The 27,348-nt window shown below is 29.6% G+C and overlaps 1 protein-coding gene across 2 annotated transcripts in view; it reads left to right on the top strand.

Annotated features, from left to right (window-relative positions):
* LOC142329230 (putative ATP-dependent RNA helicase pitchoune) overlaps positions 1-27,348 on the top strand; it is a 65,606-nt gene that overhangs the window by 16,125 nt on the left and 22,133 nt on the right. For both annotated transcript variants that reach the window (XM_075373641.1, XM_075373647.1), the window contains 6 exons: positions 6,562-6,621; positions 11,229-11,489; positions 15,556-15,705; positions 15,825-15,989; positions 17,277-17,417; positions 25,447-25,607. In XM_075373641.1, the coding sequence (XP_075229756.1) occupies positions 6,562-6,621; positions 11,229-11,489; positions 15,556-15,705; positions 15,825-15,989; positions 17,277-17,417; positions 25,447-25,607 (938 nt within the window). The remainder of the gene's footprint in view (positions 1-6,561; positions 6,622-11,228; positions 11,490-15,555; positions 15,706-15,824; positions 15,990-17,276; positions 17,418-25,446; positions 25,608-27,348) is intronic.

The raw sequence follows: 27,348 nt of genomic DNA on the forward strand, positions 1-27,348 counted from the left end.
AGTTTTACAACTTTTCAAGGCTTTAGAAATTAATAGGACTCTAACCGAAATAACACTTGGTTACAATATTTTTAGTCGTAAAGTAGCAAAGAAACTTGTAAAAATTCTAAATGGTAAAAATATTGTTAGCAAAATAATAATAAGTTTTTATGGTTATGAAAATTATGATGTTAATCCGAATAATATTGATCCTAAACTAGAGTTATTAATTGAAAATCTAAAAAACTATATGGAAAATGATGGTATGACTATGAACTAAAAAAATTTTACCACTTTTTCAGTTAGTCTTGATGTTGTTATTTTCTTAAAGACTAACTGAAAACTTTATTCATTGGTTTTATTGACGTCATTACCGAGTTTACTTACCTTAGCAAATTTCAGATAAAAAATCTAGAATAACCCACCCAAAGTAGTCTTTTACTATTCTCTCAAAAAATCGTTGTTCAACATATAATTTCTTAACCAAACAAAAAGATTATTTTTAATAAGGTAATTTGAATACATTTAACCTACTACCCATTCAATAAAATTATAGCCACTTTTTCTTAAACTTATACAGTTCATTTATTTTATAATCAACTAATATTTTCTACCGAATATTTTATACTAATATTTATCTATATAGCTATTTTTTAGATAAACCATTTTCTTTTCTTAACTCACTCACCCTACCTAAACAACCCACTTAAGAAGCATTTTGCTGCCTATATCAACCTTACCACACAAAATAAGCTGTTATTTACGCCCAAATGTTTTAGCATTTACAGCTGGAATTCCGGTAGGCGCACTTGGGCAAACTAGGTAAACCTAGTTTGCCTGCGCTCAAAGATTCGCTTCTTGTCGTGCTATTACCCAAAACTCACGGCTTAGATAGTATGGCAATATATCACTGTAGCAAATCAGAAGTACAAAGAAACAAAGGACACAATGCAGTTGCAGCAAGTAGCTATATTTCAAGAAGTAAATTGCAGCTTATTACCACTGAGAGTAGCACGGGAAGAAAACAAACTACTAGCTATAATTTCACCAATAAAAAAGGACTTGCTCATAGCATAATTCTAGCTCCAGATGATGCTCCTAGTTGGGTATATGATAGACAAGAATTATGGAATAGAGCAGAAATTAGCGAAACAAGAAAAAATGCTGAAACAGCTAGAAAGCTGATCATAGCTTTACCGAAAGAATTAACCCTACAACAGAATGTTGAACTTATCGAACAATTTGCTTTGGAGTGCTTAGTTAGCCATGGCATGGTAGCAGACATAAATCTTCATTATGACAATGAAGATAATCTACATGTTCATATTCAAATGACTACTAGAAAACTAATACGTTTACTAGAAAACGACCAAGTCATTTTTGGTGAAAAGGGACGTGATTGGGGAAGGAAAAAAGTTTTTATATTATTACAGAGAAAATGTAGCCCATTTCATCAACTTGTATTTAGAAAAATACAGTCATTTAGATCGAATATCACATTTATCGCATAAGGCACGGGACATTGATTTAATAGCAACTATCCATGAAGGATCATCACATTATATAAAAGACTCTAAATTAAGGTTAATAAATGAACAAATACTACAAGAAAATGCTGCCAAAATTATAACAAATCCAGAATTAGTATTTGATAAATTATCGATTAATAAGCCAGTTTTCGATAAAAGAGATTCGATAAAATCGATAACAGATAGTAATCAAGTAGTAATCATTGGTATTGTGTTTAATGCACAAGCAGAAAAAGCAGATTCTCTATTACTTACTTACTACTGATAAGTTTACGCATGCTACAGTAGTCCATAGTTCTAAATTGTATACAATTAGCGATATTAATGATAAGCAGGATCCATTACAAGAGATAATAACAATACATAATAACTCTATTATGATGGAGAATCTTGATACGATTGATGTATCTCAAATTGAACATGTGGCTGAGTTGTTATCTAACAATCCATGTGTACAAAAAATTACTATTAGTAATAGTGAAATAACAAATGACGTAATGACAAGATTATCTAATGTACTGCAAAATAATAACATGATTACTAGTATTAGCTTCATAAATACTAATCTTGATAAAGAAAAAACTGTAGTACTTATTAATTTATTACAACAAAATAGTCGTATAGTTTATCTAGTTGTAGTGAGTAATGATAATTTAGATATTGAGAGTCAGAAGGAAATAAATAAGTTACTATATCATAATCAACTTATACACAAAAAAAACTCAATCTGTCTTTGACTCATATAAGATAAATGATATCTCATCAAATATGTTTATCCCAGATTGGATAGATATCAGACGAGATCAGATGAGAGATAATAACATTATAGTAGAAAATAGTGATGATATTGATCGTTGTTACCAGGACACGGCCCTTGATCTTTCTAATACAATGCTTGAAGATGCGAAAACAGATCAAATTGTTACTTGGTTAAAGGTGCATAAAGATGTAGATTTTTTAGATTTATCTTATAATCAATTATCATCAGTAGGTGTAGCAAAGATATTAGAATATTTAATTGATACTCAAAATAAAATAGCCTTACTTGATATTTCTGAGAATAATATAGGTACTAATAGTCAGGCTATAATAAAACTAGCTTCCTTGATAAAGCATCATAATAATATTCATGGTCCAGTACTAAATTTTCTAAATCTGCACAACATTGGGATAAATTATAGTGGTGTATATGCTATATTTAGGACGCTAATAGAAAATACAAGTATAGAACATTTAGATATATCATCTAATGATCTATTTTCTCAAATACAGGAACAGGATGATCCTATAACATATATTACTGTTAATATATTAACATATATTAACATTTATATTAACATATGTATTATGTAAGCACCCTGTATTATCAACATTAAATTTAAGTAATACCGATCTAACAAATTCAGTAATAAAGGATATTGTTAGAGTACAAAGAGCACATCCTCAAGAGTATCATTCTATACGTATCACTGAACTGAATATTGCTGGTAATCATATTACTCAAGATGGTATGGAATCATTAGGACAATTGATATCAAGTGCAGGGCAACTTCAAAGTTTAGATATATCAAACAATCACATTGGTAAACAAAATATACATAAGTTATTAAATATTCTTAGATATACAAAGATTAGTATGCTTAGAATGTCTTAATATAAATCTTAATAATGCTAACACTATTGGAAACGTAATAAAATATTTAAACATCCAAATTCTTGATATTTCTCATAATGATATAGGTACAACAGCAATAATAGATATATTTCAGGCTATATCTGATAGGATGGAGCGCGGAGATAATGTACTAATACAATTGAATTTATCTGGTAATACAATAGATCTAGATAATACAAGGCAAGAAGAATTAATCACTGCGATGTCTAATGCTTTAGATAACAATTATGTGTTACAGTCTTTAGATATATCTAATATGAGTTTTATATGGATGCCTTTCTATCACAATTAGTCATACAACTTGTAACAAGTAATGTAGAGCATTTAAATATCGCGGGCAATGATATAAGTGAATTTACTATATCGGGTCTTGCATCTTATCTGTTGTTCAATCCACCACTTAAGTTGTTGAATATATCTGCTACCAGTCATGAAGAGTATCAAAGTCTTATAAGCGCACAAGAGATATACAGTTTATTTCAGGTATTATCGGGAAATAGCTAACTTACCCATATAGACCTATCATATAATAATTTAGATTATGAATCTATAGATATTATATCTAAATATTTGCAAAAAAACCATGCTCTTAAATATTTGAGTCTTGCTTATAGTAATTTAAGTCTAGAGTCAATATGTGTATTATACCAAGGGTTAAGTAGTAATAGTCAGCTTCAATATTTAGATATTCGTAATAATCAACAAATTGATGACTATACTGCCTTGGAGATACTAGAAATATTAAAAGTAAATAAAGGATTAAAAATCAGTCAGATCAATCCAAATAGAGAGCTCTGACACAGTTTGTCCACAGACTTGTCCACAATTTTCTTGATTTTTTCCATATCTAGATATTATAGATATATATATAGATGCGTTTTTTTTTTTTAATTTTTCTCAGTTGAGTTAGAATTTTCTCTAGGTGGAGTTAAATTTTTTTGATAGCTAGATTGGATATTTGTGTGATGAAAGTGATAAGAATTATTATTAGCTTTACGAAAACTTATAAATTTCTTAAGAAGTCTGATAGATAAAATATTACGGCATTTTATGTTATATTTGATTGTAGTAATTAAAGTATGATAAATAAACCCACTTTTCTGTAATTCTGTTAGACATTGTTTAACCCTACTTTGACTAACTCCTAGTCTTTCTCGAAAAAATGATAGCCTTCTTGTAATTCTTGTGTATTGTTGTAGCTATCAGTTTTCATGCAAGAAACTATCAACGATAAAAGTTGATAAAAGGATAAAAGTTTTGTATCACCAAGGATAAAAATATTTTGGCATGGCATATAATAAAAATAAAGACCCTGTATATTTATAGGTAATCATATCCAGCATCTTATTAACAATTTGAGCAAATTTGCTTTCATGCGTATTATTTGCTAGTTTTAAAAACAATATGGGTGTTAAGGTAAATGCAACGATAAAGGACATCACTAAACAAGCAATTACTGACAAAGCAAATTCCTGCAAAATTTTTCCTACTTCTCCTTTAATAAACAAAATAAGGACATATATTACTACTAGCGTAAACATCAATATTAAGACAGATAAAAAAAGATTATAAATTGCTTGCAATATACTAGTTAAAGCATCTTTATTCTTTCGATAATAATGTTCAGCATTCTCAATCACTACAATAGAGTCGTCAACCACCAACCCTATAGCCAGTACCATAGCCAACATTGTTATGGCAATGAGGAACTTTTTTGGCAATAGTTAGTTATTTTACTTTCTCCTAACTGACTAATAGCAATAATCGACTTAAGACCATCAATATGTGAAAAAACTTCCTCAAAAGGTTTGATAGTATATTTCTCTATCAGGTCCGGCTTTACATTCGGGTTGATGATAGAAATGTAAATATTTGAAGCAGGAATGTTTGGTAAAAGTTGAATTTTCAGCTGCAAATATGAGTATATACCAAATAGCACAACCACAATATTTATCACAATAAAGAAGCTACTATGTTCCAACAATTTTTTTATCATAAAAGTTTTTTCATATTAATCCCTAATATTCTTAGTAGGACTATGCACCCCTATTCGCCTCGGTGTTGGGTCTTGCGAGTAGCCATTGTTTTTTATTCTAGTTAAATCTGTTCCAGTTGTAGTTGCTGATTTTCATAGGGTATTGGGTGACAGCTTGGTATTGTCATTTACAACTGGAGTTACAGCAGTATCTTTTTTTACCATTGCTGGATCAATTACCTTAGGCCGCTTTGAGGGTACAAGTTGAGAACTATTCTGTTCTCTTAATACGTTACTAGCTCCAGTTCCTACTATTCTTACTGGACTAGCTACTTCAGTTGGGGATTCTTCTGGAATTACAACTGCAGTTTTTTTGGTCTGTTGTTCTACTAGTAGGTTAGTTTCAGCACGTTTCTGATCTAATGGATTAGGAGATTGTGTCAAATCACCTACACTACCTATACTACTTATACTACTTACACTAGATCTACTAATTGAACGATTGCTTCTAGAGCTTACACTGTTATTATTACTATTCAATGGTGTACTAGTTTTCATTACTTTTCTGAGTTTATTTTGTGTGTTAGTTAATTCTTGTTTTGCTGCTTGTATGCTAGGTAAATAATTTCATTGACTAACGGACTGTCTTTGGATTCCAATAGACTTTCTACTCTCCTCCTCCTGTTGTTGTACTTTTTTAGCTACATCCTTATCTTTTTCTTTGAATGTATTTACAGCTTTTGTACCTTTTGTAAGGTTAAGGCATCTAATCATTTTTATAAATATTCAGTGAATTAAAAAAAAATGATAGGTTTGGCTTCTGGAAAAAATAATTTATAATGTAAGTAGTAAAATAATACCCAGTACAATGTATTAAAAGTGTTAAAACAGCTGTCATACTATTATTAAAATCATAATTTATGGAACGTTCTGAAATACTGCATGTGGTGATAACATACGACTGCGTGCTATTGTGCGTAACCCATTCCACCAACCAATATGACATGCTATTTGTACACTGCAGCATCTAGAAATCATTGTTAGAGGTCTAATTTAAAAGATTAGGACAATTACCATCCTGGTAAAGAATCATTCACTACAGAATTATCCTACATTTATTCTTGTGATCTAGTTTTCTTTATTATAGTTTTATTTTTATTACTTTAAGTAAAGTATTAACTCACTCTAGGCCTAATTTACTGGATATTGCCAAGCTGTGCAAATTTTGTGGAGAATTTTTTTTTAATCTTAAAAAAATATATTTGGCAAACAGAGACTTTTTAGAAAATTAATTAGAAGATAATCAGATTTTAATCTTTATGAAATGCACACTTTTTTACTGTTTTTGCAATTATTCTTGATAATTAAATTTATCTGTTAATCCATTTTTCCTGCTATTTTAGGAAACAAAGAAAATTTTGCTAAGCAGCCATTAGAAACTGGAACTGGAAATATTAATGAACGTAAGTCTTTGTCCACATATTCTTAATTTTATGTTGATTCACTTTTATTAATTTGTAAATGCAGTAGAATATAAATTTCAAAAAGCTTTTTTTAATAACAAATGTGCTTCAAATAATAATTGTATTTTTATTTAAAATGTATATGTCCTTTATATAGCAAGAGATCATCACTTAAACATTTATTCTTTAAAATATAAAAGTATACATTCTAACAATATAAATTTCTACAGGAAAGTCTAAATATGTTGATATTTTCTACTTCTGAGAAAGTATAGTTTATAACAGTTTTTCGTCACATTGATGACAAATCATTTTATGATGCAGTATTTTTTTATATTTGATGATATTATTGTTGTTTCTGTGAAATGTTACTTAAAAAGAAAAAACAATAGGTTGGGATTCCACCAGTACCTTGCTAAGAACTGGCTTTAAACCCCAAAAAAATATAAAGATTTATTTGTACCACTCTCTCAGGTGAGAGTGGTAGAAAAATTTATTCCATTGGTGTATGTATATATTCTAACAACCATTGTTTCCAAAATCTTATCAACTTTGCAGGCAAATCCTCAGACATTGCAGAAATAAGTCACATATCACTTCAGGTGATAACAGAAGTGAAATGGATTATCAGCTGATGATATTCTACACTTACAAACTGTGAATTTATTGTTCACATTATGCATCCATCCCTTAATGTGGACACCAGTACTCTAAGTTATAAAATTAATGTGTGTAGTTATTGTATATGTTATATATCACATAAATTGTATAGATCCAGTGTACCAATGGTTTACCTTTTGGTCAAAAGGATTTGGTCACATTTTAAGGTGGAATTCAATAGCTAAGATGTTTTTTTAGGATGTAGACTAGCATGTCACTTGCCGAATTAAGATACTAGCTGTGGATTAATGTTGGACCTTAAAAATGGAAATACTGACACCTCAGATGTGAGAGCGGTAGAAAAGTTGTTCTACTGGTGTACTTGAATAATCTAACAACCATTGTACCCAAAATGTTATCAACTTTGCAGGCAAATCCTAGACCACTGATGGTAAAGTATTTAGGAGCAAGCATAGTCAGTTTCTCATTGGAATCAATGTGTAATGTTCCCCATGAGTAAATGGAATGTTATTAATAGTTTACCATGAAGTAATTCATTTGACTTCAGCTTTCCAAACTTCACCAAAATTTGGAGATGAAGGTGGATTGAAGTCCCAGTTGATCTGATGACAAGCTAATGATGTATATGATATATGTGAGAAGACTGTGGTAGTTCATAAACTTCTGCCATGTACTAACAAACAAGCAAATATAACCCTTAAAGACACAGGCATTTGAAAGTAATGGGCTTTATTGATGTAAGGTCCAGCAAGCTCTACTCCCAACAGTCTTAAAGCAGTAGCAACAAAAAAAGGCAAAAGTCAAAGTTAGATATTTTACCCCCTTATTAATTTACATGGTAAATTAACATATACAGTTCACATCATCTATTATCGTTGTTTTTTAACACCATCTTTATAAGTCTAAATGAATTATAAACTTAACATTTTTAATCATTAATAATAAATAGCTTATTACAAGACATTATTGTTATATACATTAAGTGTATTGTTGCTTTCAAATATTTTTCCAATACTTCAAACATTTAGAAATTTTCAGAAGTGTTATGGAATGTTTACAACATAATTTATAAATTATTATTGAAATTTCTTTAATTAAGGATGCAATAAATAAGGTATGATATTTTCTTTTGTGGGACTAAGTATCCCTGCAACAATAATATATTTTAGTAAACAGTTTTAAAATGTTTACGTAATGCAGATTTTATTACCATAAAAAAAGTAATGATGTTGCTAGTTTGGAGATCATTACTTAAATCACTTGCCATCTCTCACTAGAAAAACAATCTGGCAAGTATCCAAATATCAGAACTTTTCCAAAAGATTCTCAAGTACATGAGATGTCACTTCTCGTACACGGCTTTTGCTTTCCAGTGAAATAAGTTTCTTAATTTTCTTGTTTTAAATTACTAGCTACATTCAGTTTTACTTTCCTCTTATTAGCTTGACTTTTGTTAGTTGTGATTACTTTTTAATAATAATCTTAATATTAGATAGAGGTGATTTTTAAATTAAAGAAGTTTTAAGAATAATTAAAGAAAAGAGCAATTTTTGGTACAATCTTATGAAAAAAAATAAATAACTTGATTGGTTTGTCAAACCATAAGATATCTAATTATAATTATAACTTGGTTCTAAATTAAAGTGTACAGGCTTAATAATGTTTAATGATAGATAAAATTATGTCAATTATTGGAGGTCTTAAGAGTCAAGATGTATATTAAGATTAACATTGTTTCATAAAGAAAAATGAATCTGATCGCTAAGAGGAAAAACTTTTGTCATTGTTTCCTGTCATTGTATTAGTATGATTTCTGAATTAAGATTTTTCATGATTTATAAATTACACAAATTGCACTGAAGAATTTATGTTCACTTTGTGTGTAGTGCTAATCAAGGTGTTTTTACAGTGTGTCATTTTATCATGCATATCAATATTCTATACACTATAATTCCACTATGGACTATAATTCACAGATACTCACATTTGATTTGATTCATGGAATATTGTTATGCACAACTGGTAATGTCTTACAGCAAGTGTTGGAAATGTCCACCAGTTTCCTGAAGGCTTCCGAACCCTTCGCACCATATTTTTTGACACCCTTGATAAGACATCAGGGCTAATGGAATTCATAAACCCCAGAGAAAGAAGTCTGGTGACGGTAAGTTAGAGAAACAAGGGGGTCACAGACCTTTTGAGATCATGTGATTACCAAACATTTCTTGCAAAAATTCCATGGTGTTTTTGGTTGTATGGTACATTTCCAGTCTTGTTGCAGTTGTAGTTATAGCATTCATCAGGCTGTTGAAGAGCTACAAAATGTATAATTATATTGTAACAAGACCAGAATAATGAACCTGAGTAACAGAATCCTGCCAATTAAGAAGAAAGTAGTAGAAATAAACAAAAGGAATCCAAACGGAGATTAAAAGGTATCCTTTTTCTAAGGCTAACAGGTCCGTTTAACAATTGTTCTTTGTAATACTGCCTGCTGGCTCAGCCTCAACAGATATTGTTCAATGATAAGAATTACTGAACCAGGGTAGGAATTATAGGAAAATGTGAGGACTTTGACAATCATTCTCGTGCTTCAACTTGGGTCTGGTTCTTCAGGTCAGGAGGATAGGAGTATAAATATTCAGAAAGAGTATAAATACTCCTAATATAAATACTAGGAAAGACAAGTTAAGGTCAGTTTAAGCGATCAGAGTACTACTTGAGGAGTATGAAACAAGATCGTGCGTGTATTACTACACATTATACAACATGTGAAGTGATGTCACCAGCATGAATGCAGGAATGTGGGTGAATGCAGGAAGTTGTTGGTGAATTACTGATGGACAATTAGTGAAAGGGATAAAGTATTCAGTTCATTCATAATTCATTTTACATTTCTAGTTTTAAGATTATTTTTAATTTTAGTTTTAGAGGTGCGATATTAGTTATAAGTGTTTTTTAAAAAGAATTTTAGCTGTGATGTTAGTTGTAAGTTTTTGTTTAATTTTTTAGTTTTTAAGTAGTTATATTTCTTTTTAACTATTTTTTTTCTTATAAAAGTTTATTCTGGGCGATGATAACACCAAGGTTTTTTGCCCTCAAACCCCCCCCCCCCAAAAAGAAAAAATCATAAACTATAGGGTAGATTTATTTGTGAACAGGAAAGGTATTTGCAGAGAAAGAACTAGACTAATCTTATCTTTGTAGTTAATACTATCAGTTGAAAAGTGTAGGGTTAGCAGTCATGATAATGTCTTTTGTCAGTGGGACTGAATTCTGGTTTTTACAGTTTAACTACCTGTAAATAAATCTCGATCTTAATTTAAATTCTATTTTGTATGTAATCATTGTTTATTATTATAGTTTGTTATTATTATTATTTTTAGTTTGTCTTATTTTATTTATGTTCTGTATTATTAAACTAATAAATTGTAATTAAATAAACATTTTTAATTGTTAGTCTCTCAATATCCTGATCGAGCTGTGAACACACGGCAATATCCTGGTATACCAAACTGTCAAGGGATTTGTATAAAAAAATCAGTCCCTTTGTTGTTGAAAAATTGCACACCAAATCCCTACCTTCTGTGAGTGCAGCAGCGATTCATGTAAGATGTGTGAATTTTGTGTTAACCAATATGTGTAGTTCTGACATTGATATAATCTGCTAAGGTGAAAATATGCCTCATCACTAAAAACACATATCCAGTATGCCCATCCCATTATTTTCCACCTGGTTGATAAACCACTGGTGATACCTTATTCTTCTAACAGTGTCTGGGGGTTTCAGTTCCTGTTCGCAATGTATTTGGTATGTGTGTAGACCTAATTTGTGCTCTTTTGTGCACTCCAGTATGATATCCCTTTTTGTGATTATAATTTATACAACCTTTTCCAAGACTGTTCGAGTAATGCACAATAAAATGATTGTACTCTACTTATGCAATCACTAGTAAAAAAACTTGTTCTTTTTATTTTTGTTACAGTTCCTGGATCAGGTCTAGCGTTGGGAATACTAAGTGATGCATCTTTTTCATCACTGGAAGGATCAGTGAATGAAAATACTTTAAAAGCAATTACAGAAATGGGTTTTAAAAAAATGACCCAGATTCAGTCACAGGCTATTCCTCCATTACTGGAAGGAAGGGATCTAGTTGGTTCAGCTAAAACAGGATCAGGAAAAACTTTAGCATTCCTTATACCAGCTATTGAACTGATAAGTAAACTGAGGTTTATGCCTCGAAATGGTAATCCAATATTTATTATTTTTTGTAGTATTTATCTTAAAAACAATAGTTCAGTTGAACTGTTGTTTTTTAAATATTATTTCAAGATTAATTATTTATAGTTCTTCATTCTACTGTAAAACAGTGAATTTAACCTTAAAGAAAATATCATACCTTCTAATTTCTAATCTCCTTTGTATACCATTTTAGTACTATTATAAGAGTTGTAGTTTTTTACTTCTCTGCCCTTTTAGCTGGAATTTTATCTAAAAAATGGGATAAAATTGCATTGGGTGAAATTAGATGACTGGTTTTTTCTCCTTATTCCGTTCTGATAACTTTATAGAGAAACATCTAACATTTAATTTCTGTTGAAGATAGTATTAAAATTTATGACCATACATCAGCTCTACTTTTTAAGATTTTATTTTCATACTCCATGCTGTTTCTTTAAAAAATTTCATCAATATACTGAGTAAAATTAAGTCTAGAAAATAGATAGACATCAGTTATTAGAACATCTCATATTCATATAAAAAACATTTCATACAGTTTCATAAAAATAAATTAAAATTTGTTTGTATATTGAATATACAAACAAATTTTAATTTTCAGAGGAAAAATACATGAATATAGCCTATATTCATGTATTTTTCCTCTGAAAATTTAAGTATGAATATTGTTTTATTAACTGTGCTGAATTTAAATTTATTTTTTTATTTTGAACTTTTTTTGTGTACCTGTCAGTATCTCTTAGATTACTGTTTCTTTAATGACTTCTGTGATTTCTTTTTAGCTATTCCTTTAAAATAATTTATTATTAAAAAATTCTTACCAGTTAATTAATATTAATCCTTGTGAAGGAGAAAATTAAATATGTTTGCAGAGGACAGCCAAAAATCAATTAAATGGATTTTATGAGTAGGATGAAATATTTTTATTTAAAAAATCTAGGTTGCCTGTGTTTTATGTTATACAAGGCGCATCCGGAAAGTAATTACCATTTGGTTATTAAAAAATAAAATAATTCTATTACTACATCCATAGTTGAACTACTTATCTACATAATTTCTTCCATTATTAAGGCACTTTTAATATTTTGTAATTAGTTTCTCATTCCTTCTTCAAAGAATGGTGTTGGTATTCAATCAAGGTACCACTATTATACAGCATTTGTCATGTTAGCACAGACCAGCAAGGGATCACTTGAGATTGAAGAACAAGTAATAGTCACTTGAGGCTATGTTGGGTAAGAAAAACAGCAGAATCTTATTGCTTGGTTTGTGAACCTCTACCAACATTTCAGTACCCATTGAGAGTAGAGTTTCTGATAGCCTAAGTTTTGTATTATGATTCATGCAAAACTGTTAGTGAAATTTCAGGGAACTCAATACCTAATGAAGAAGTTATAAACAGTCAGTTTTCTTTAATTTTTACATTTTCTCATGCAACCAAATCATTCACAATAGAATAGTGCCCACTCCTTTGCTCGTCATGCACATTACTCATTAAATTGTGCATCTGCTTTCTAATCTTTTCATCATTTTTAGGTTTTTCACTGTAAACTTCACTAATTTCCTGATAAATATCAGCTGGTGTGACAGTTCTTGTCTTTAAAAATTGGAAAACAATCATAATTTCACAATTTGTAATGGTAGTGTGAAAAAGCCAACAAATGAGAGAATGTAGTGTATATGCTCAGAGCTGTTACCACAACACTGTGCAAGGTAGAAGGAAACTGTACTTAATATCCAGATATGACTCTCATGTGTTATAACATTAATTATTAAACATAAAACTTTTGAAAGAAGTTTTATAGTTTCTTCCAATGCCTAGTTTTCTCTGTGCAGAATGTACTCCAGTTGATTTTACTTTTGTGTTTAATGCTGAATTTGTTTTAGAAGGATGTCTTTCAAATTTCTTTTTATAATTTTTAACATTTGTATGTAAATTGTTCTGTTTAAAGTCGTATCACTTTTCCAATCTAATTTGTGTGTTTTGTTTCTAATTAAAGTTGAACTTCTCCAATTTGTATATAATTTTAACATCCGTTATTTACATCAAATTTCTCAGAATTAAATTCTCTACAAAGTTAACTAGAAATTTTTATTGTTTATTGGTAAATTAACAAAGTTATTTTATTCCAAACCTAAAAACGTGTATTTTCCAACAAATCTTTTTGTGTTTTACCCTGTTTTACTTAAAACCTAAGTGAGATAGTGGTCTGGGACTACTTTTATTCAATTTCTTACATCAAAAACCATAAGGAATCGAAACAGAACAATACCATTGGATGTACGTTTGTTGTTAATGACTGAACCTACATGTTTGGTCTATCCACTCTTATGAGTGCGTTTACTGCTGAACTATATGCTACACAGGCTTTGAATATCATTAACCCTTAGTATCGTCATATCCTTATTTGTAGTGATTCATGTAAGTCCTCTCCAAGCCTTAGAAAATTTTTATTCCAGACATCCTATTGTCACTAAAATCTACAATGTAATCACTGAGTTGAACCATCACAATATACAAGGGAGTTTCTGCTGGATCCCCAGATATGTGGTGATTCTGGATAATGAATGTGCAGATTCTGCTGCTAAAGATGCATGTAGTCAACCATCCTTTACTACCCATGTTACTACATCCAACTTTATTAACCATGTCAAACACGCACTTTGTGCAAGGTGGCAAGATGACTGGGTTGTCACGGTAGAAGACAAACTTCGACATGTCAAAGATACTGTTGCCATGGGATTCCTCCCACAGGAATTTCGCCAAGATAAAGTGGTCCTCTGCCGATTGTGGATAGGACATACGAGAACTACTCATGGGTACCTGATGTCAGCAGAAAATGCAGTAATATGTGTATGATGCAAGTGCTGCTTGACTATGCGCCACATCCTTGTTTTTTTTTTTTTTGGTTGTTTGTGGGCGAAAAACGCTTGGGCGTTATCATCGCCTGGTAGTTATTACTAAAAGTGCAATATAACTCCGAAATAATAAGCTATACAAGGTGTAAATGCAATATTAATCGTATAATAAAAATTTACTAAAACAAGCCAAGAAGGCAAAATAAAACCCAAAACTAATATCACAGAAAGTTGATAAAACATTAAAGATAAAATAATAGAATAAAGAAAGTATAAAAACTTACCTAACCCTGATGGGTTGTGCGAAACTCCCCAACCTGGATAGTAAAATAAAACTAAAAAATCAAAACGAAAATAAAGGTTAAAATTATTAAAAAACTCTCCTTACAGAAAAACATATATATATAAATTCAGATGTTATTTACTCTGATGGAGATTTAAGCCAGATGATTTAGTTGAGTGTGCATTCATGATTGTCTAGGGAGTTTATATGTTTCCAAGTAATTACATTTATGGCTTTTTACCTATCTAGGTGTTTTGTTCGTTTGAGGGTCCCTTTATTTAGTTTTTCATTCAGCTTTTCTGATAAATCGTAGAATTATTAAAACAATTGATTTCCATGATTCACAATATTTTTTTTCCTTTTATATATATATATATATGTAATCTGCAGATGAAAAAAGTACTTTTAAACTTGCATTTCCCAACAAAATAAATTGCATATATCATCAAAGGTTGAAGATGTTTTAAGTGGTTTACAAATGGAAAATTAAAGTTCGACAAAACAGGAAAATCATAAAAAGTTAAACAAATATAACTGTAATGTAAAAAGCGGTTTTTTTTTAACTTCAGTTCAAAAACACTATACCTGAACACTTTTTTTATGTATGTTTTAATTTATAACATGTTTACGTATGCCATTATTACTGTTATTTCTGTGAGTTTATTGTTGAAGGATGTTTGGCATGGCATTTTATGTTTGTTACGTCTTGACATTGACTATTGATTTTACCATTCTTGCAAATTTTCTTGTTTTATTATTTTATTCTGTAAATTTTGATTATTTTAATGAAGTATCATTACCTTTTTTCTTTTTTTTAATGAAGCTCACAATTCATTATCAGTTATAAAATATATTAATTATTATAAGATCATTCAATACTTTTTTTATGAATTGTATATAAAACAGTTGTTTACATATTTTTTTTTTTAAGGAACTGGTGTTATAATTATTTCTCCCACTAGAGAATTGTCGATGCAAACATTTGGTGTATTAAAGGAACTTATGAAATATAACCACCATACATACGGTCTTATAATGGGTGGTGCCAACAGGAAAACTGAGGCTGATAAACTTGCTAAAGGTATTTAACTTCTTGAGTAGTTGTGTTTTTACAAAAAGTCTTTCTTTTTATTAAATTTCATAAGAAATTTATGTATTACATTTTGAAATTTGTTTGTTTAATTTCTTTTATTTTTACAGGTATTAATATACTTGTTGCTACACCAGGAAGATTGCTTGATCATCTACAAAATACACCAGATTTTCTGTATAAGAATCTACAATGTTTAATAATTGATGAAGCAGATAGAATTCTTGATATAGGATTTGAGGAGGACCTGAAACAAATAATAAATCTCCTACCAAGTGAGTAAATTTGTGAAGCCTGTGTATTACAATCCAGTAGATTTTTTTTTGTTTGCTTTTCTTACAAAATATTGAAACCAGAGGTTAGTTGTTCATTACAGTCATGTGTCATTGTAGTTAGCTGAAGTAGTTGTCAAGCTGTGTGGAACAGTGATATTTAATTTGTACACTTTATTATTTAATTAATCTGATTTCTCTCGCATGTAATTACGAGGATGATTTTTGGAAACTAGAAAATTTAATGTTGTTAGCAGTAACCAATTCATATAATTCAGGAACCTGAATTTTTAAACAATATTTAAAAAATATTGAATGTACAGTAAAATAAGTAATATTTTCTCACTAATTATCACTTAGTTACAGCTTATAAAATCGTTCCTTGCATAAATCATGCACTTACTTTTAAATAAAAAATTTTAGTTAAAAAAGCCCATGAATTATGTGAGTAAATACATTGTATGTAGTTGTTCTTTGGGGGAGTAAATTGTATTTATATTACATTTTATTTCCTATTGTATATTAGGTGATGGGTAAAAGGTTTTTGAGTTCAACAAGGGGCCATAATTAAATACATGGACCTGGTATTTTTATTTCTCTGAACTATTAGTGTTTTACATACTTTTTAATAGAGTTTTTGAAATTTTCTTTTTTATACGGTAGTTGTATATTTTGTATTTAACATTTTAGTTTAAGTTTTTTATTTTGTCTTTGTTTTTGGTATTTTAGTTTCAGTTATGATTTTATTTTTAAATTTCTACTTTATGTTTTTATTTTGTTTTAATTTTGCTGTTGTCTTAATTAGATTTTATATTTCACATTTTGTTTTTCAGGCGATGATAACACGAAAATGTTTTTGCCCAAAAAAAAAAAAAAAAATTAAATATGTGGATAGTTAACAGTTGCATTTAGCAGTGATTTATTTTTTAGAATTAAGAAATTCCACAATACATAAAGCATCTAGATGGTCAGCTTACTATACTGAACAAAACTTTATTTTAAAACCGGTGTACCAATACTTAGAACAAATAAAAATTATTCATCACTCACAGAATATATAAATGTTACTAAAGGAATAATTTTATCAGTTTATTAAGGATCATAAAGATCACTACAACCAACCAGTTTACAGAAATCCCTGCTGTTACAACAAAAAGATTAACCAATAATTTAGTTAGCTCTTTAAAATTTCATAGAAAATATTCCTTTGGTCTTCCGGAAACTTAATAACTTTGATGTATGTAATAAAGTAACTAGTGTTTTTAAAAATGTTTATTTTTTTGGTTGCAGAAAGAAGGCAAACAATGTTGTTTAGTGCTACAAAGACACCTAAAACTGAAGCTCTTACAAAGTTTGCCCTCAAAAAAGAACCAATTTATGTTGGAGTAGATGACCACAAAGATGAAGCAACTGTAGAGGGATTAAAACAAGGTATGTTTGGAATATTGTGTTTAGTACAAGTTGTTTTGTACACATTTTACATTTTTCTGTTATTAGTTCTGTTACTTATGAATCTTATCTATGAGGGTTTAATAAAGGTGACACAAAGAAATGGGAACTTTTGAAATGCATAGTGGCAGGCATGTACAATTGACAGCAGTCTTTATGAGAGACAACCTTGACACTTCATAGAGCACAAGGACGGTCAACAGCGTGCTTTTATAATAAAAATGTTTTACAAAAATAATGAAAATTTGGAAGGTGCCCAGAGGGAGTTCAAAAGTTCCCATTTTTTGTGTACCTGTATAAAATAAATAATTTTATTGTTGAAACTTATCTGATGTTTTAGATTATTTTGTCTTTATTTATGTATGAATAACACTCAAACCAAATTTAAATTCCATATAGTTTAAAAGTAACTATTAATGTGTTAGATTAGTTAGATTTAATTGATATGTAAAGTTGTTCTCATATGTGATTAAAAATTAATAATTTTAGACGATTTTTCAAAAAACAAAATTGCATGTAAAGAAGCCCACAAGTGTAAATTTGGTTAGATTTTTTGATTAATGATGAGTATTGTAACCAAAAATTTACATTTTACCCACATCCTTCATAGACATTAAATAAAAAACCCATTATTAATATTCATGGAAATATATTTCACGATAAAATTGTGTATATGAGTCCGTGTGCACATATATTTTATATATACATAAATAGGGTGTATAGCAAAGTTTTCCTGGGACTTTCAGAACCTATTCTATTCGTGAAAATAATGGAAAAAAGTTCATATAAACATGTCGTAAAATGCTGTGTTTGCTAGTTACAGCTAGTGAAAGATCTTAGCTTCCCTGGTGAAATGAGGTCGTACTGAAATTTTAAGGATATTAAGGGGCAGAATTAGTGATTTCTTATGGTTTTTGAAGAAGAATTGAATAAAATAGATCCCAGAACTGTGTCTGCAGTAGTTTTAAAGAAATCTGGAGTGAAAACCAGTAAATTGGGGTAAAAAAACCTGCTTATGTTTGACATACAATAACTTTGTTAAATGATTAATAAATACATAAAACTTATAAACAAAACTTGTAGAGAATTCTGAACAAATGGTTTAAGATAAGTTGAATAAAACAAAGAAAAAATTGAATTTTATTTAGAAACAGTATTTATTTAAGTAAACAAAAACCAAATTCTATTTCATGATGTGAAAAATTTGTAAAAACAAAATTTACTGTTAAAAATTGCTGTAAAAAAACTGGAAATTATACAATGACAGAAATACAGTAAATTATTTGAAAAATTATTATTTCAAAGTTGGCAATAAAATAACAACAGTCGATCAGCTATGCGCAACTGAATTATTAAGTGTTTAATTCCTTCTGTAAGATACTTAAGTATATGGGGTACTGTGAACTGTGTTGTCGTTAGTGAAGGTTTTCTTTGAGTTTTAATTTGAACAAGATTGGTTTGTGATTGAAGTAATGCTATACTTATTTACAACAGAGGAATATGCTCATACAGTATTTATTTTGGGTGTGTGTAATGGTAGTGCTGCAGCTGCTGCAGTAAAATATGAATTCCATTTTCTGAATCATAGAATTTCAGATCCCAAAACAATTTGCATTTTTGTAATCTTCAGGAAATACAAGGACTGTTTTTTTTTCAACCTCCAATGGGCTATAAAAAAAACACATTGACATAACAAAATGATTTTATTACTTAAAGTTGAGTAGTATCTAGTTAGATACTAACTGTAGAAAAATAAGTTTATTTTTCTACATAGTCACCAAAACGATTGAGGCATTTGTCACATCATGACATCAGCTTTCCAATGCCCTCTTCAAAGAAGTTTGCCACCAGTGAGGTAGTTTGTCTTGACAGCCTCCTGAAATTCTTCGTTGCTGGCAAAGTGCTGTTTGCCCATCCATGCCTCAATTCTTGAAAGAGGTGAAATCGCTAGGTGCTAGGTCTGAACTGTACGGTGGATGGTCGAAAACTTCCCACTTGAATTGTTTAAGTAGATGCATCACGTTGGCACAGTGTGGTCATGGATCAAAACCACACCAGATGATTGTGCCTCTCATTTGTTCTGGATCGCTCTGCAGAGGTAATGTAAAGATTCACAATAAACTTCCTTTGTTATTGTTGTCCTCTGCTCCGTAAAGTCCAGCAAGACACCTTTATGGTCCCAAAACTCTGTAGCCATTGTTTTCCTGTTGCTCAGCATCTGTTTGAACTTTCTTGGCTTGTTTGGAGAAGAAGTGTGCGTCCACTGCTTAGACTGTTCTTTGGTTTCTGGATTGTCATACTGGATCCAAGTCTCATCACCAGTAACGATAGACTTTAAAAACTCTGTGCATTATTGTACTGCATGAGAAACATAAAAGCTGACGCTAATCAGTGCGTTTTGTGATCGTCACTCAACATTTTTGAGACCCAACATGCATATTGTGTCTGGTATCCTAAGTCTTTAGTCACATTTGTGTACAGAGAAAACCTTTCTGGGATTTCTGCAGAAAGTTTACTTTTCATAAACCTCCATTTGTCGTGGACAATCATCAACACGCTCAACCAGGCGTACAGTAGCGATAGACTTGCATTCTTGCCCAAGTCATGGATGTTCATTCGCCTTCTTTAAATTTCCTACGCCATTTCCATACACTACTATCACTCATAAAGTTTTCACATACACTAGGATCATTCTGCAATGGAATTCAGCAGCACTACATCTTTCTGCTTGCAGAAAATATATCACACTTCGCAACTCACACTTGGCCAGAGCAACAATCTTAGCGGCCACGTTCAGTTGTGCACAGCTCGACTCAGACTAATGCAATGGAGCTGCAGTGGTGGGGGGAGTGTCAGAATCACAAACGTGCAGACCTGGCTTCTGCCTATCTCTTGTTTACTTAGATACACGATGGTTTGAATGGTTTAGAGGACACTTAAAACAAGTTTTATCCTTGTCATAAACAGCCATTTCAGCATCTACATCCCGGAGATGGTCTGCTTCGCTTGGAGTTCTGCGACGATCAAACATTATGTCATCGTGCACTTTGAAGATTTCCATGTGTTCTGGACATTGAGGGGCGACTCAAATGGGGTTCATCTTCAAGTGACATTTGGCCACTTCTGAATCAGGCAAACACTATTATATTCTTGCTTGCCTTAGAGCTTCCTTCCTGTAAGCTTTCCAAAGCATTGAAACTGTTTCTGCCACAGTTTTTTTTTTTTTACAAGGAACAGAATTTTATGTTGGTGTGTTGCTCCTTAAAGTTTGTCATCGCAAAATCACCAAGAACGTTGGGAGGGACTTAAGAAAACAATCACCTTGTCTGCTGCAATGGTTATTTCTTATGAATACTACCTGGCCTGCTGAGCTTAGAGAATGTCTAGTAAATATATCTAGCGGGTGAGGGCAGCACTACCAACCCACTTGCCTGTAGAAAATAGAAATATTTTTAATATTTTTGGGTACCCCATATGCATATATATATATATATATATATATATATATATATATATATATATATATATATATATGATATGACTAGTTTAACAGCTGTGTTTAAAGTTAATTAATTCATATAAAAAATAATAAAATGAAACCATTACACAAAATTGAATTTAAAAATCAAATTATTTAATAAATTTTTTTTGTTTCATAAGTTGGCAATACTAATAACAATAAACAAGTAATATTTATGTTGTATTTAAATGATTTTGTAAACTTATAGAAATAACTAAAATAAAGTACACACATATGTGAAAATATGTACATATACATCTAAAATATGACATATATATATATATATATATATATATCTAAAACCATCTTGTATATTTGGTAATGAAGATTACGTTAAGCATATTCTTTATTTATATGTTTTTTTTGTAATAGTAGTATGCTTGTTGCACATGATAAATATAAAAAACAATTTCCTAACAAAAGAATTCCATACCCCAAACCTTTGCTTTGGCATTTCAGTGTTTATATACAATACAACTTGTCATTTCTGTAATTTTAATATTATGTTGACCTTCAAGAACTTGATTTGTTGATGAAAAGAAAGCACAATTCAGCTTAGCTCAAGGCTTAATCTTAATTCATCACACTGGTTTTTTGTTCCCCAAAGTTTGGTGGTAGCCAAATAAAGAAAGTTTTACCTTTTCCACTTGCAGAAGGTTCAAATTGTACTCCTGCATGTAATTAACTATCTGTCATTAGCTTCAAGCTGTGTTTTATTTACTGATCTATCAATTTTTTCAAAAAATAATTTTAATAATTTACTAAATAATCACCAATATATTCTGAAAATCCACATTGCTAAGTTAGAACTAATTTTCCACATTTTTTTCATGTTAATGTTTAGTAAAGTATAATTGTTGAAAAATTATTAGATCATTCATATTTGATGAACCCCTTATAGAAAATGTGAATGTAGTTATGAAGATTTCTTGGAACAAAACTTTCCACATTTTCTAGACATTTTTGTAACCAACAAAAAAAAAAAAAATTTTAATATGGGATAATTCAACATTTTTATGGAAAAGAAAATTACTTGAATATGACCTAACAGTTTGATTGGGGATGGTGAACCAGTTGATTTGATTGGCTCCAAGGTCATATGTTCAAATGTCAGTGGATTACTATCTGTAGAATAATATGAAACAGTAAAGAGTGTCTCAGAATGAATTTTCAATCAGTGGGTTATAATCATTTGTTAACAGTAACAGACAGAGGGCATTTTAAATGATTTATGTAATTATTAGTTTGTAATATGTTATTGTCTGGTTGTAGTAATAAATTATTGTCTGGTTTTGGTATGTAATAAGTTTGTGGTATTGTCTGGTTTGTTTTAAATGTTAAATGTCTTAAACTTTTATTTGATTTCAGTTGCTTTTATTTTCATCAGTTTTCTCGTAATTAAATTCTTCATAAATCCTATTGAAAAGTTTTATCTATTTATTAACAATTTAACAAAGTAAATTTACGCCAAAGAATGTGTTTTTCAACTTAAATTTTAGGATGTTATAACAGTATTTGTCCATAATTTGAATCTCAAGGATTCAGTATAATCTCATTTTACCATTTAAGCAAGCACTTGTAAAATGTTTTTGTTACCTGTGACTTGACAACAAAGCATCTCTGAACTTATCTTAAGAACTTTTTTATTTTCCTTACTAGAACATATCCTAAAATTATTAGGATATGTTCTAGTATTTCTTCTTGAGACCTTCCACATTAGAAAAAAAAAAGTGTAATAATAAAGAAAGGAAATGATAAACCAATACGTTATGACATCAAAATTGGCATTGCTGCATCTTTGTTAAGGGTAATTTTTGTTTTTTTTTTATATCAAGTAGTTTACCCCTTCTGGTTGTTTGCTGAAAAAACGTATTTTTTTAACAGGTAAAAGACAATTGAAATATTAAATATTTCTGAATTATTTTTTTAAATAAAAAATTATGTAAAGAATTCTTTTGAGTAGTTTACTTTCTTTTCTTTTAATTATTTATTGTTAGTAAACAATTAAGGAAATATTTATATTGGTACTGACAAGATGATAAATTGCTGTCCCTTAACACCTTTTTTATACCTTTAATTTCCAGCTTCTCAAGGCATAGGATCCTGACGTAAAAAATGGATAAAAATTAAGGATTAAATTGCAGAAACTGGTTCTCATAAAGCAATGAAGGTAAAACCATGGTTTAGTTTTATTTTCAATTGTGATTTGATGTTTTTCAATAACTGTTGCAGACTCTGCTCCTTAAAATTTCCCAATAATATAGTTACTGTTGTAGAAATCTTGTTAAATTTCTCCAGGAAGAGTTGTACATACAACATAATTGGTTAGCACATAACAGAACATTTCAGTTTTAGATTTGAAAGCAATATTGCTGCTAATGTTCTGCATTTTATAATGAATGAATTGATTATATTTATAATAAATGAATTACTGAGGTAATATTTGTTACATATTACAAGTCAGTTCGTTAGAATATTTTTTTAAAAATTGTTGTTAAAAAAAAGAAAATAGTTAATCAAAAAGAACCATTTGTAAAACGTAGACAGTATTAAAAACCAGCTTATCTGATTTCTCATTCATAAAAAAGATAAATTTGGCAGGTTAGCACAACCATACATTTTTTTACATCCTTGTACGAAGTAAAGGAAGTATTGTAATCGTGAAAAATTCAGTTTACAGGATTTCAACGGAAATATCCATTTTGACTAGTTTTGGCATTACATCAGTACATATGTATGTATCTCGCACAACTCAAAAACGATTAGGCATAGAATGTTGAAATTTTGGATTTAGGACTGTTGTAACATCTAGTTCTGCACCTCCCTTTTTGATTGCAATCGAGTTGACAAAAAAAGCCCAAAATCCAAAAAGTTTGAATTTTGGACTTTTTCGCAATTGCAGGAATAAGCCCTCATTGAGAGATTTTCAATGATATATCATAAGTAGTACCTATTTTCATTGGTTCCAGAGTTATAGTCAAATAAAATTTTAATTAATAAAATATTTACATCATACAAGGGGAAGGCACATCAGTTCGAATCCAGTTTCATTTTCTTTTTTTTTAACTTTTTTTAAAACTTAAATATATTGATTTTTTAATAATTATTAAAAATTATTAAAAAAAATTTACAACAAATAATAATTTAATAATAACAATAAAAAAAAATGAAAAAGAATCAGACGTTATTAGTGAAATAAAATTTTATGTACTTTTCATTTAAAAAAAAATGTGTATATGTAATTTAATAGGTGTGCAATTAAGTTATGTGGTGTCCACATCAGATTTTTTCTTTTTTAGAAAAAAAGCAAATTGTTTACTTTTTTTTGTAAAAATGTCACCCTTAAAACGTTGTTGTAGGTTAATAACAATCAAAATAAATTAGATTAGCGCTTCAGCTTACACTGTATCCAACTTATATTTTTACAGTTTGTATTATCAATTCGTAATGAAATTTCAGAGTGTCCTAATACTTAAAAGCATTTCTGTAGTCTTGCTATAATTGAATTTCATTCTATTCCATTTAATATTATTATTAGTTATGTATTATTTTATATTGTTTTATTTATTTAATTAAAATTTTTCAAGCATGGCACTGTTGGTATATAAGATTACTTATCTAAAAATAAAATGAAAATCAACCTTACCAACAATTTTGTGTTTCTCTAGTACTTTTGGTCATCCGATCATCTTCAGAAGATAAGTTTTCTTTCAATTTAAAAACATTAAAATTAAAATATGTAAATTAAAAAGTTATAAAATATTAAAATCATTATCAGTCGTCATTGTATAAAAGTAATTACGTTCATTATCAGTCGTCATTGTATAAAAATAATTATGTTCATTATGTAAGGAATTTGCCATTATGAATGTTAATGGTTGGAGGGTGATAATCAGGTTAGGTATCTAGATAATTATTAATTATTTGTTTAAATAAAATATTGTCATCAAATTCTACCAAATTTGGTAGAATTAACATTCTACTTAACTCCAATCATTAACAATTCATAACTGCGAATTTCTTACATAATGGAGTAATTACTTTTATACAATGATGACCGGTTATGATTTTAATATTTTATAACTTTTTAATTCACATATTTTAATTTTAATGTTTTTAAATTAAAGGAAAACATATCTCCTGAAGATGGTTGAATGACCAAAAGCAGTAGAGAAATACAAACTGTTGGTAAGGTTGATTTTCATTTTATTTTTATATACCATTTAATTAATATTTGGTTTATATCAGCAATCTATATTTTTACAGAAATTAATGAAATAAAAATAAATATTATTTAGAGGAAATAAAAGAAAAATCAAATCAATTGATGATGAATTTTTATTTTATTGTGTAGGTTAGTTTTTATCAGTTCATCTTCCATTGTAGTGCTAGTTTGTTTTGCATGACGTTTTAATCAGCTTAGTTGTAATATGTTTGTAATAATTTATGATGTAACTCCATTTATTTACTGGTTTATTTATTTTTTAACAGGTTATGTAATCGTACCATCTGATAAAAGATTTCTTCTTTTGTTTACATTTCTCAAGAAAATTCGTAAGAAGAAGGCTATGGTATTCTTTAGCTCTTGCATGGCTGTAAAATTTTATTATGAACTGCTCAACTATATCGATCTACCAGTTATGTGTATACATGTAAGACAATAGTTGATATTAATTTTTTTCATGCACATATAGTCATTCCAATAGGTGATGTAGTTTCAGTGTTAAAAAATAATTATGTTATGTTAAAAATTGTATTTTTATGTAGAAATATTCCTAATAAGTTTATGCTTGCTGTTTCTTTAAATAAAAGATTCTTAAAGTTCATTGATACATGATAATGGCCATTGATCTTTTTTATATTGACCTTTAGAATGCTTAGGTGTGCCTTAGTGAAAATTTTTTTACTTTTGGTGTTATTTTTTAGAACCTTGTTTAGTGTTAGGGTTAATCTATCCTACCTCCATTATTTTTAATACATCTTAAAACAGTTATATTACTAAAATTAACTCTACTAGTTAAAAAAAGAAATCAGATCATATACGATAGCTAAGGTATAGCACTGGATTATAATTACATTTGAATTATCATTTAACATTCATAGTTCTCTTATTGATCAAATTGAGAGAAAAAAATTCCTATGGCTTTTGTTGATGATTGAGCATTATAAGCAGCATTAACTAACTTATACTAGCATTTTCAGTTTCATTTTATTTATCTTATTTATCAGTTACAATTACAACAGGTACAAAAGAACTTATGATTCATTAAACAAAACTTGATTGAACAGAAAACATGATATAAGGATCATAACTAAAATTAGTAGCCATTTTTTTATGATTCAAAGCAAACTTCAAAAATTTTGTAACCATCTACTTTGTAGAAATAAAGAACTGCTTTCTTCATTTTTTTGCTGCTCACAAAACACTTAATTGATTTATGCAGATTTGCAGGCCTGACTATATTGTAAGCACCTCAGCCATAGTTGGGCTTTTTCTCTCAAATAAGAAACAGAGTCCTTGACCAGCTTTACAACCAGACAACTGACATCACATTAAACTCCAATTAAGTAGCCTACTGGCTCCAGAAAGTCCCAGCCGGGTGCCACAGTTGAAACAAAGGTGGCTGACCCTAACCCTCATGGTAAGAAAGAAGGAATAAAGGATAAAGAAATGTGAGGAGCGAGGAAGGGGAAAATCTTCTTGCAGGACTGCCTGATCAGGATTGATTGCAAAGCCTACCTACTTTAACAATCTCTTCACTTTCATGAAAAACCAGAAATCACTTTGAGCCTAGTCCAGACTATCAAAAACTTGCCATTTGAAACATTGAAGAATTTATGTTGTTTTGCTCACAGTATGGTCTGAATGTTACTGAAAATGATCTCAGTGGCTGACAGTAGGCCTGCCTTATGATACTGAATTGCTTAGCCTTATGATACTGAATTGCTTAGCCTTATGATACTGAATTGCTTAGCATAATCATGTAAGTGATTCATTAGATTAGCATTTATTGTGTCTCTGCCATAAACTTAATAAGTAGTAGAAAAAGCACATAAAGCAGTGGTCCCAGAAGACCATCACCACAACTTCCTGAGTTCAGAACTTCTATGTAAACTGCTTGAATTTGGAGAGTGATGTCATTTCAGTTTTCTTTTCAGTGTAGCATTGGAAACACAAGTTTTTCATTATCTTTCACAATTTTCATAAAAATATCCATCTCTTCCATACAGATCTAACAATAACAGGTGTTCACTCATATGCTTTGTTTTATATTGAGATCAGTAAGGCTTTAATATTATTTAGGACAAAAGATGTGATTCTGTGTTTGCAACAAAAAAAAAATTAAATAAAAAGTAGAATTTCTGATGAAAAATTTTTATTTTATCTTTTGA

This window comes from Lycorma delicatula, chromosome 1 (genome assembly GCF_047948215.1).
Source record: "Lycorma delicatula isolate Av1 chromosome 1, ASM4794821v1, whole genome shotgun sequence".
NCBI lineage: Eukaryota > Metazoa > Arthropoda > Insecta > Hemiptera > Fulgoridae > Lycorma > Lycorma delicatula.